Source organism: Heterodontus francisci, chromosome 8 (genome assembly GCF_036365525.1).
Source record: "Heterodontus francisci isolate sHetFra1 chromosome 8, sHetFra1.hap1, whole genome shotgun sequence".
Lineage (NCBI taxonomy): Eukaryota > Metazoa > Chordata > Chondrichthyes > Heterodontiformes > Heterodontidae > Heterodontus > Heterodontus francisci.
The window spans coordinates 2126360-2138870 of NC_090378.1; the positions used below are offsets into that span (position 1 = coordinate 2126360).

The 12511-nt window shown below is 46.1% G+C and overlaps 1 protein-coding gene across 2 annotated transcripts in view; it reads left to right on the forward strand.

Moving 5' to 3' along the window:
- LOC137372614 (guanine nucleotide exchange factor VAV3-like) overlaps window positions 1-12511 on the forward strand; it is a 350921-nt gene that overhangs the window by 279431 nt on the left and 58979 nt on the right. For both annotated transcript variants that reach the window (XR_010975463.1, XM_068036548.1), the window contains exon 20: window positions 5493-5629. Coding sequence is in view for 1 of the 2 variants with exons in the window: in XM_068036548.1 (XP_067892649.1) it covers window positions 5493-5629 (137 nt within the window). In the remaining variant the exon portion in view is untranslated. The remainder of the gene's footprint in view (window positions 1-5492; window positions 5630-12511) is intronic.

The window sequence follows — 12511 nt, forward strand, 5'->3', positions numbered from 1 at the left end:
CGAATGGCCTACTCCTGGTCCTATTTTTCTATGTTTCTGCCGAGACCATCAATATCTTACTGCAGCCTACAGCTATGTTCCTCGCTATCTACCACACGGCCAATCTCTGTGTCGTCTGCAAACTTCTTGATCATGCCCCATACATTTACATCCAAATCATTAATATATACCACAAAAAGGAGGGGACCCAGTACTGAGCCCTGCAGAACGCCACCAGGAACAGCCGTCCAGTCACTAAAACACCCATCAACAATTAGTCTTTGTTTCCTGCCACTGAGCCAATTTTATATCCACCTTGTTACATTTCCCTGGATCCCATGGGAATTTAATTTTTTTAACCAGTCTGCCATGTGGGACCTTGTCAAAAGTCTTGCTAAAATCCATGTAGACCACATCAACTGCACTACCCTCATCTATCTTCCTTGTTACTTCTACAAAAAATATGATCAAGTTGGTCAAACAAGATTTCTCATCCGTATTTACCATTGAGAAGGTCATGGAAGCTAGTGAGTTCAAGGGAGGGAACAGCGATATCCTGGAGCATATCAACATTACAAAGGAGCAGGTGTTGGAGGTTTTGAAGTGCTTTAAGGTGGATAAATCCCCAGGGCCTGACCAGGTGTATCCTAGGATGCTATGGGAAGCAAGGAAGGAGATTGCTGGGGCCCTGGCAGAGATTTTTGTATCATCGTTAGCCATGGGTGAGGTACCGGAAGACTGGAGGATAGCTAATGTTGTGCCTTTATTTAAGAAGGGCAGCAGGGATAAGCCAGGGAACTACAGGCCGGTGAGCCTTATATCAGTGGTGGGAAAGTTATTGGAAGGGATTCTGAGAGACAGGGTTTATATGCATCTGGAAAGGCATGGTCTGATTAGGGATAGTCAGCATGGCTTTGTGCGTGGGAAATCATGTCTCACGAATTTGATTGAGTTTTTCGAGGAGGTGACCAAGAGGATTGACGAGGGCAGGGCGATGGACGTTGTCTACATGGACTTTAGCAAGGCCTTTGACAAGGTCCTGCATGGTAGGCTGGTCCGGAAGGTTCGAACACATGGGATCCAGAGTGAGCTAGCCAATTGGATACAAAATTGGCTTGGTGATAGGGGGCAGAGGGTGGTAGTGGAGGGTTGTTTTTCAGATTGGAGGCCGGTGACCAGTGGTGTGCCGCAGGGATTGGTGCTGGGCCCTCTGTTGTTTGTCATATATATTAATGACTTGGATGTGAATGTAAGGGGCATGATTAGTAAGTTTGCAGATGACACCAAAATTGGTGGTATAGTGGACAGTGAAGAAGGTTGTCTAAGGTTACAACAGGACATAGATCAACTGGGAAAGTGGGCAAGGGATTGGCAAATGGAATTTAACACAGACAAGTGTGAAGTGATGCATTTTGGGAAGTTAAACCAGGGCAGGACATATACAGTGAATGGCAGGGCCCAGGGGAGTGTTGAGCAGAGAGACCTTGGGGTGCAAGTACATAGTTCCATGAAAGTGGCAACACAGGTAGACAGGGTAGTGAAGAAGGCATATGGCATGCTTGCCTTCATTGGCCGAGGCATTGAGTACAAGATTTGGGACGTCATGTTACAGTTGTACGTAACGTTGGTTAGGCCGCATTTGGAGTACTGTGTGCAGTTCTGGTCGCCGCACAACAGGAAAGATGTGATTAAGCGAGAGAGGGTGCAGAAAAGATTCACAAGGATGTTGCCTGGTTTGGAGGGTGTGCATTATAAAGAGAGATTGGATAGGCAGGGTCTGTTTTCCCTGGAGCGAAGGAGGCTGAGACTTGATAGAGGTATATAAAATTATGAGAGGCATAGATAGGGTAGATAGCCAGAGTCTGTTTCCCATGGTAGGCGTGAATAAAACTAGAGGGCATAGATTTAAGGTGAGAGGGAGGAGGTTTAAAGGGACCAAAGGGATACATTTTTCACACAAAGAATAGTGGGTATCTGGAATGAGCTGCCTGAGGAGGTGGTGGAGGCAGGAACAGTAGCGACATTTAAGAGGCATCTGGACAGGTATTTGAATGAGCAAGGCATAGAGGGATATGGAATTAATGCAGGCAGGTGGGATTAGTATAGATAGGCATTATGGTTGGCATGGACGCGGTGGGCTGAAGGGCCTGTTTCTATGCTGTACCACTCGATGACTTTTTAACAGCCTGGGAAACATCTCATCTTAGCCTGGGGATTTATCCACTTTTAAGCCCACTAAAACAGCTAATCTCTTTCAATGCTCATATGTTCAAGTATATCACAATCCGCCTCCCTGACCTCTGCACATACATCGTCCTTCTCCATAGTGAACACAGATGCAAAGTAATCATTTAAAACCTCACCTTTGTCCTCCGGCTCCACACGCAGATTGCCACTTTGGGCCCTAATGGGTCCTACTCTTTCTCTACTTACCCTCTTGCCCTTAATATACTGATAAAACGCCTTAGGATTTTCCTTTATCTTGCCCGCCAGTGTTTTTACATGTCCCCTCTTCGCTCTCCTGATTACTTTTTAAGTACCCCCCTACACTTTCTATACTTTCTAGTGCCTCCGCTGTTTTCAGGGCTCCGAATCTGCCATAAGCTTCATTTTTTTTCCTGATCCAATACTCTATATCCCTTGACATCCAGGCTTCCCTGCACTTTTTGGTCCTACCCTTCACCTTAACGTGTCCATGTTGGCTCTGAACTCTCATTATTTCCTCTTTGAATGACTCCCACTGATCTGATGTAGACTTTCTGACAAGTAGCTGCTCCCAGTCCACTTTGGCCAGATCCTGTTTTATCAAATTGAAATCAGCCTTCCCCCAATTCAGTACCTTTATTTCCAACCCGTCTTTGTCCTTTTCCATAACTACCTTAAATCTTAAAGGGCGGCACAGTGGCGCAGTGGTTAGCACCGCAGCCTCACAGCTCCAGCGACCCGGGTTCAATTCTGGGTACTGCCTGTGTGGAGTTTGCAAGTTCTCCCTGTGTCTGCGTGGGTTTTCTCCGGGTGCTCCGGTTTCCTCCCACAAGCCAAAAGACTTGCAGGTTGATAGGTAAAATTGACCATTATCAATTGTCACCAGTATAGGTAGGTGGTAGGGAAATATAGGGACAGGTGGGGATGTTTGTTGGGAATATGGGATTAGTATAAATGGGTGGTTGATGTTCGGCACAGACTCGGTGGGCCGAAGGCCCTGTTTCAGTGCTGTATCTTTAATCTTACAGTGTTATGGTCACTATCCCTGAAATGCTCCCCCACTGACACTTCTACCACTTGTCCAGCTTCATTCCCTAGGATTAGGTCCAGTACTGGTTCAAAAAGCTCTCCTGGATGCATTTTAAGAATTCCGCCCCCTTTAAGCCTTTTGCACTAAGAATATCCCAGTTAATATTGGGGAAGTTGAAATCCCCTACTATTATTTTTACACCTCTCTGAGATTTGCCTACATATCTGCTCCTCTATCTCTTCCTGACTGTTTGGAGGCCTGTAGTATACTCCCAGCCAAGTGATTGCCCCCTTTTTGTTTTTAAGTTCTACCCATATGGCCTCATTTGAGGAACCTTCTGAGATATCATCCCTCCTTACTGCAGTAATTGACTCCTTGATCAACAATGCAATGCCACCTCCTCTTTTACACCCTCCCCTGTCACGCCTGAAGATTCTATACCCTGGAATATTGAGCTGCCAGTTGAGCTGATAAGTGGCAAGTAACTTTCGTGCCAGTCAATGCCCATCTCCAACAAGAGAGAATCTAACCATCTCCCCTTGACATTCAATGGCATTGCGATATGGCGACAAGAGCAGATCGGAGGCTAGGAATCCTGTGGTGAATATCTCACCTCTTGACTCCCCAAAGCCTGTCTCGCATCTACAAGGCACAAGTCAGGAGTGTGATGAAATACTCTCCACTTGCCTGGATGGGTGCAGCTCCAACAACACTCAAGAAGCTCGACACCATCCAGGACAAAGCAGCCCGCTTGATTGGCACCCCATCCACAAACATTCACTCCCTCCACCACCGACACACTGTGGCAGCAGTGTGTACCATCTACAAGATACACTGCAGCAATGCACCAAGACTCCTTAGACAGCATCTTCCAAACCTGTGACCTCTACCAACTTGAAGGACAAGGGCAGCAGATGAATGGGAACATCACCACCTGCAAGTTCCCCTCCAAGTCACACACCATCCTGACTTGGAACTATATTGCTGTTCCTTCACTGTCACTGGGTCAAAATCCTGGAACTCCCTTCCTAACAGCACTGTGGGTGTACCTACCCCACCTGGACTGCAGCGTTTCAAGAAGGCAGCTCACCACCACCTTCTCAAGGGCAATTCGGGATGGGCAATAAATGCTGGCCTAGCCAGCGACGCCCACTTCCCAGGAATGAATTAAAAAAGGAACAGAGGGACCTAGGGGTTCACGTGCATTGATCTATAAAAGTGGCATGACATATTGAGAGAGTAGTTACCAAAGCATGTGGTATCTTGGGCTTCATAAATAGGGGCATTGAGTATAAAAGCAGGGAAGTTATGCTGAACCTTTATGAAACTCTGGTTAGGCCCCAACTGGAGTATTGCATCCAGTTCTGGTCACCACACTGCAGGAAGGATGTGAAGATCCTTGAGAGGGTGCAGAGGAGATTTACTGGAATGGTTCCAGGGATGAGGGATTTTAATTACAAGGTTTGGTTGGAAAAGCGGAGGTTATTCTCCTTGGAACAAAGGATATTGAGGGGAGATTTGATAGAGGTGTACAAGTTATGATAAGGTAGACAATGAAAAACTGTTTTCATTAACTGATTGTACAAGGATTAAATGACACAGATTGAAGGTTTTGGGCAAGAGATGCAGGGGGGAATGTGAGGAAGAATTGTTTTTACACAGCGAGTGGTAATGACCTGGAACTCACTGCCCATGAGGGTGGTGGAAGCGGAGACAATGAATGATTTCAAAAGGAAATTGGATGGGCATTTGATGGAAATAAACTTGAGGCACCATGGGGATAGAGCAGGGGAATGGGACTGACTAGATTGCTCTATAGAAAGTCAGCAGGGACATGGGCTGAATGGCCTCCTTCTGTGCCGTAATGACTCCATGACTCTATTTTGTGAATGATCCAGTCCCTGTTTAGAATTGAATCTATTTTGCATTTGGTCTGGTCCCAGTTTTGTTGTTGATCCAATTCCAGCTTTGCGATTGGTCCAGTCCCTGATTTTTAATTGATCCAGTTATAATTTTGTGAATGATTTCGTTCCTGTTCTATGTTCAGTCCGGTTTCTGTTCTATGTTTGATTTTGTTCCATGTTGGATTGGTCCCTGTCTTATGATACTCTTGTGTGAGCTGATTTTCTGATAAAGGATTGGTTCGGGGAGTGAGTGAGGGTCACGCAGACAGGGAATTTTTGAGAAATTGAATGTGGAACCCAGCCCTTTCTGCTTCTGACCCAGGTTGTCTACCTTGTCACTGTTGTTCTGCTGTAACCTGTTATTCTATTTCCAGGGTTACCAAAGATGCAAGTGATCAGGAGATATAATGGGACCCCCCAGCCTCCGGCTTACGCTGGACCCGCTTTACATATTCACCTGGGAGACATTATCGAGCTTGTTCGTGCTGAAGCTCACTACACCTGGTGGGAGGTATGAAGAACGTGTCTTGTCATTGCAGATTACAAGATGCTGGTGTCAACACTGGCTCAGTGGGCAGCACTCCTACCTATCAGCCAGTGGTCTCTGGCTTCCAGTCCCACTCCAGGCACTCCAGTACAAAATCCAGGCTGAGATTCCTAGTGCAGTACTGAGGGAGTGCTGCACGATCAGAGCGTCATTACTGAGGGAGTGCTGCACTGTCGGAGGGTCAGTACTGAGGGAGTGCTGCACTGTCAGAGGGTCAGTCCTGAGGGAGTGCTGCACGATCAGAGGGTCAGTACTGAGGGAGTGCTGCACAATCAGAGGGTCAGTACTGAGGGAGTGCTGCACAATCAGAAGGTCAGTACTGAGGGAGTGCTGCACAATCAGAAGGTCAGTACTGAGGGAGTGCTGCACAATCAGAAGGTCAGTACTGAGGGAGTGCTGCACAATCAGAGGGTCAGTACTGAGGGAGTGCTGCACAATCAGAAGGTCAGTACTGAGGGAGTGCTGCACAATCAGAGGGTCAGTACTGAGGGAGTGCTGCACTATCAGAAGGTCAGTACTGAGGGAGTGCTGCATTATCAGAGGGTCAGTACCCTCCGCGTCACCCTGGTCCACATCCTGGCTCAACATTGAGTTCAATGCCCTATATAGCTGAAGCATAACCTCCCTACTTTTGTATTCAATTCCCCTCGCTATAAACGGTAACATTCTATTAGCTTTCCTAATTACTTGCTGTACCTGCATACCAACCTTTTGCGATTCATGCACTAGGACACCCAGATCCCTCTGCATCTCAGAACTCTGCAATCTCTCACCATTTAGATAATATGCTTCTTTTATATTCTTCCTGCTAAAGTGGACAGTTTCAGACTTCCCCACATTATACTCCATTTGCCAGGTCTTTGCCCACTCACTTAACTTATCTATACCCCTTTGTCGCCTCCTTATGTCCTCTTCACAAGTTATTTTCCGACCTATCTTTGTGTCATCAGCAAATTTAGCAACCATACCTTCAGTCCCTTCATCAAAGTCATTATATAACTTGTAAAAAATTGATGCCCCAGCACTGATCCCTGTGGCACACCACTCGTTACATCTTGCCAACCAGAAAATGACCCATTTATGCCTACTTTCTGTTTCATGTTAGCTGGCCAATCATCTATCCATGCCCTCTACACCATGAGCTTTTATTTTCAGCAATAACCTTTGATGTGGCACCTTATCAAATGCCTTCTGGAATCTAAGTACAGTACATCCACTGGTTCCCCTTTATCCACAGCACATGTAACTCCCTCAAAGAACTCCAATCAATTGGTTAAACATGATTTCCCTTTCACAAAACTATGTTGACTCTGCCTGATTACCTTGAATTTTTCTTCATGCCCTGCTATAATGTCTTTAATAATAGCTTCTAACATTTGACCTAAGACAGGTGCTAAACTAACTGGCCTGTAGTTTCCTGCTTTCTGTCTCCCTCCCTTTTTGAATAAAGGAACTACATTCTCTATTTTCCAATCTAACTGAACCTTTCCCGAATCTAGGAAATTTTGGAAAATTAAAACTAATGCATCAACTATCTCACTAGCCACTTCTTTTAACACCCTAGGATGAAGTCCATCAGGACCCAGGGACTTGTCAGCATGAGGCTCCAACAATTTGTTCAGTACCTCTTCCCTGGTGATTGTAATTTTCTTGAGTTCCTCCCTCCCTTCCATTTCCTGACTTACAGCTAATACTGGGATGTTACTTGTATCCTCAATAGTGAAGACCGATGCAAAATTCCTGTTCAGTTCATCTGCCATCTCTTTATTATCCATTATTAATTCCCCAGACTCACTTTCTATAGGACCAACGCTCACTTTGTTAACTCTTTTCTTTTTAAAATATCTATAGAAACTCTTACTATCTGTCTTTATATTTCTAGCTAGCTTGCTCTCATACTCTAATTTTACCTTCCTCATCAATCTTTTCGTCATTCTTTGCTGATTTTTATGTTCTGCCCAATCCTCTGACCTGCCTCCCATCTTTGCACAATTATAGGCTTTTTCTTTAAGTTTGATACTACCTTTAACTGTTTTAGTTAACTATTGATGGCGGGTCCCACTCTTGGACTTTTTCTTTCTCATTGAAATGTATCTAATCTGTGTATTCTGAAATATCCCCTTAAATGTCTGCCACTGCATCTCTATTGACCTGTCCCTTAACCTGATTTGCCAGTTCACTTTAGCTAGCTCTGCTTTCATGCCCTCATAATTGCCCTTATTTAAGTTTAAATACTAGTCTTGGACCCACTCTTCTCTCCCTCAAACTGAATGTAAAATTTAATCCTATAATGATCACTGCTACTTAAGGAAGTGGCCCTAGAAATAGTCGATGCATTGCTGGTCATTTTTCAAAATTCTATAGACTCTGGAACAGTTCCAATGCATTGGAGGGTAACTAATGTAACCCCACTATTTAAAAAAGGAAGTAGAGAGAAAACTGGGAATTATAGACAGGTCAGCAATTTGCTAACCATCAGTAGTGGGGAAAATGCTAGAGTCCATTGTAAAAGATGTAATAGCAGAGCACTTGAAAAACAGAGATAGGATCGGACAAAATCAACATGGATTTACAAAAGGGAAATCATGCTTGACAAATCTACTGGATTTTTTTGAGGATGTAACTGGTAGTCTCGATAAGGGAGAACCAATGGATGTGGTTTGGACTTTCAGAAGGCTTTCGATAAGGTCCCACATAAGAGATCAGCGTGCAAAATTAAAGCACATAGGATTGGGGGTAAGGTACTGACATGGATAGAGAACTGGTTGGCAGACAGGAAACAAAGAGTAGGAATAAACGGGTCTTTTTCCGAGTGGCAGGCACTGACTAGTGGGGTACCGCAGGGATCAGTGCTAGGACCCCAGCTATTCACAATATATATTAATGATGTAGATGAGGGAATTAAATGTAATATATTCAAGTTTGCAGATGACACCAAGCTGGGTGGGAGTGTGAGCTGTGAGGAGGATGCAGAGAAGTTCCAGTGTGATTTGGACAGGTTGAGTGAGTGGGCAAATACATGACGGATGCAGTATAATGTGGATAAATGTGAGGTTATCTACTTTGGTGGCAAAAACAGAAAGGAAGCTTATTATCGGAATGGTAATAGATTGGGAAATGGGAAAGTGCAGCGAGACCTGGGTGTCCTTGTGCACCAGTCACTGAAAGTAAGCATGCAGGTGCAGCAGGCAGTTAAGAAGGCAAATGGTGTGTTGGCCTTCATAGCGAGAGGATTCGAGTACAGGAGCAGGGATGTCTTTCTGCAATTATACAGGGCCTTGGTGAGGCCACACCTGGAATATTGTGTGCAGTTTTGGTCTCCTTATCTGAGGAAGGATGTTCTTGCTATAGAGGGAGTGCAGCGAAGGTTCACTAGCCTGATTCCTGGGATGGCAGGACTCACATATGAAGAGAGATTGGGTCGATTAGGATTGTATTCACTGGAGTTTAGAAGAATGAGAGGGGATCTCATAGAAACCTGCAAAATTCGAATAGGACTGGACAGACTAGATGCAGGAAGGATGTTCCCGATGGCGGGGAATCCAGGACCAGGAGTCACAGTCTAAGGATAAGGGGTAAGCCATTTAGGACTGAGATGAGGAGGGATTTCTTCACCCAGAGAGTGGTGAACCTGTGGAATTCAGTACCACAGAAAGCAGTTGAGGCCAAATCATTAAATATATTGAAGAAAGAGTTAGATATAGTTCTTAGGGCTAAAGGGATCAAGGGATACAGGGAGAAAGCGGGAACAGGCTGCTGAGTTTGGATGATCAGCCAAGATCATATTGAATGGCAGTGCATGCTCGAAGGGTCCAATGGCCTACTCCTGCTCCTATTTTTCTATGTTTCTACTTGGGGGCGCCTTAACTATAAGGTCATTAATTAATCCTATCTCATTGCACAATACGAGGTCTGGTATAGCATGCTGTTTGGTTGGCTCCAGAACGTATTATTCCAAGAAATTATCCCGAAAACATTCTATGTACTCCTCGTCGGGCGACTTGTGTCCAATTCTGGGCACCACACTTTAAGAAGAATGTGAAGGCATTGGAGAGGGTGCAGAAAAGATTCACGAGAATAGTTCCAGGGATGAGGCGGTGGCGTAGTGGTATTGTCACTGGACTAGTAACCCAGAGACCCAGGGTATTTCTCTGGGGACATGGGTTCGAATCCCACCACAGCAGAAGGTGGAATTTGAATTCAATTAATAAATCTGGAATTAAAAGCTAGTCTAATGATGGCCATGAAACCATTGTCGATTGTTGTAAAAACCCATCTGGTTCACTAATGTCCTTTAGGGAAGGAAATCTGCTGTTCTTACCTGGTCTGGCCTACATGTGACTGCAGAACCACTGCAATGTGGTTGACTTTTACATGCCCTCTGAAATGGCCTAGCAAACAACTCAGTTCAAGTGCAATTAGGGATGGGCAATAAATGCTGGCCTCACCTGCGACGCCCACATCCCATGAAAGAAATTTAAAAAAATGAGGGACTTCAATTGCATAGACAGGTTAGAGAAGCTGGGACTGTTCTCCTTAGAAAAGAGAAAGTTGAATGGAGATTGGATAGAGAAACTGTTCCCATTGGTGGAAGTGTTGAGAACCAGAGAACACCATTTTAAGGTGATTAGCAAAAGAAGCAATGGCGACATGGGAAAAAAACCTTTCTCCCGCAGCGAGTGATTACGATCTGCACTGTCTGAGAGTGTGGTGGAGGCAGGTTCAGTGAGTGTTTAGGATCGGGAATGCACTGTCTGAGAGTGTGGTGGAGGCAGGTTCAGTGAGTGTTTAGGATCGGGAATGCACTGTCTGAGAGTGTGGTGGAGGCAGGTTCAGTGTGTGTTCAGGATCTGGAATGCACTGTCTGAGAGTGTGGTGGAGGCAGGTTCAGTGAGTGTTTAGGATCTGGAATGTACTGCCTGAGAGTGTGGTGGAGGCAGGTTCAGTGAGTGTTTAGGATCTGGAATGCACTGTGTGAGAGTGTGGTGGAGGCAGGTTCAGTGTGTGTTCAGGATCTGGAATGCACTGTCTGAGAGTGTGGTGGAGGCAGGTTCAGTGAGTGTTTAGGATCTGGAATGTACTGCCTGAGAGTGTGGTGGAGGCAGGTTCAGTGAGTGTTTAGGATCTGGAATGCACTGTCTGAGAGTGCGGTGGAGGCAGGTTCTGTGAGTGTTTAGGATCTGGAATGCACAGTCTGAGAGTGCGGTGGAGGCAGGTTCAGTGAGTGTTTAGGATCTGGAATGCACTGTCTGAGAGTGCGGTGGAGGCAGGTTCTGTGAGTGTTTAGGATCTGGAATGCACTGTCTGAGAGTGTGGTGGAGGCAGGTTCAGTGAGTGTTTAGGATCTGGAATGCACTGTCTGAGAGTGTGGTGGAGGCAGGTTCAGTGAGTGTTTAGGATCTGGAATGCACTGTCTGAGAGTGTGGTGGAGGCAGGTTCAGTGAGTGTTTAGGATCTGGAATGCACTGTCTGAGAGTGTGGTGGAGGCAGGTTCAGTGAGTGTTTAGGATCTGGAATGCACTGTCTGAGAGTGTGGTGGAGGCAGGTTCAGTGAGTGTTTAGGATGTGGAATGCACTGCCTGAGAGTGTGGTGGAGGCAGGTTCAGTGAGTGTTTAGGATGTGGAATGCACTGTCTGAGAGTGTGGTGGAGGCAGGTTCAGTGAGTGTTTAGGATCTGGAATGCACTGTCTGAGAGTGCGGTGGAGGCCGGTTCTGTGAGTGTTTAGGATCTGGAATGCACTGTCTGAGAGTGCGGTGGAGGCAGGTTCTGTGAGTGTTTAGGATCTGGAATGCACTGTCTGAGAGTGTGGTGGAGGCAGGTTCAGTGAGTGTTTAGGATCTGGAATGCACTGTCTGAGAGTGTGGTGGAGGCAGGTTCAGTGAGTGTTTAGGATCTGGAATGCACTGTCTGAGAGTGTGGTGGAGGCAGGTTCAGTGAGTGTTTAGGATCTGGAATGCACTGACTGAGAGTGTGGTGGAGGCAGGTTCAGTGAGTGTTTAGGATCTGGAATGCACTGTCTGAGAGTGTGGTGGAGGCAGGTTCAGTGAGTGTTTAGGATCTGGAATGCACTGACTGAGAGTGTGGTGGAGGCAGGTTCAGTGAGTGTTTAGGATCTGGAATGCACTGTCTGAGAGTGTGGTGGAGGCAGGTTCAGTGAGTGTTTAGGATCTGGAATGCACTGTCTGAGAGTGTGGTGGAGGCAGGTTCAGTGAGTGTTTAGGATCTGGAATGCACTGTCTGAGAGTGTGGTGGAGGCAGGTTCAGTGAGTGTTTAGGATCTGGAATGCACTGTCTGAGAGTGTGGTGGAGGCAGGTTCAGTGAGTGTTCAGGATCTGGAATGCACTGTCTGAGAGTGTGGTGGAGGCAGGTTCAGTGAGTGTTTAGGATCTGGAATGCACTGCCTGAGAGTGTGGTGGAGGCAGGTTCAGTGAGTGTTTAGGATCTGGAATGCACTGTCTGAGAGTGTGGTGGAGGCAGGTTCAGTGAGTGTTTAGGATCTGGAATGCACTGTCTGAGAGTGTGGTGGAGGCAGGTTCAGTGAGTGTTTAGGATCTGGAATGCACTGTCTGAGAGTGTGGTGGAGGCAGGTTCAGTGAGTGTTTAGGATCTGGAATGCACTGTCTGAGAGTGTGGTGGAGGCAGGTTCAATGAGTGTTCAGGATCTGGAATGCACTGTCTGAGAGTGTGGTGGAGGCAGGTTCAGTGAGTGTTTAGGATCTGGAATGCACTGTCTGAGAGTGTGGTGGAGGCAGGTTCAGTGAGTGTTTAGGATCTGGAATGCACTGTCTGAGAGTGTGGTGGAGGCAGGTTCAGTGAGTGTTTAGGATCTGGAATGCACTGTCT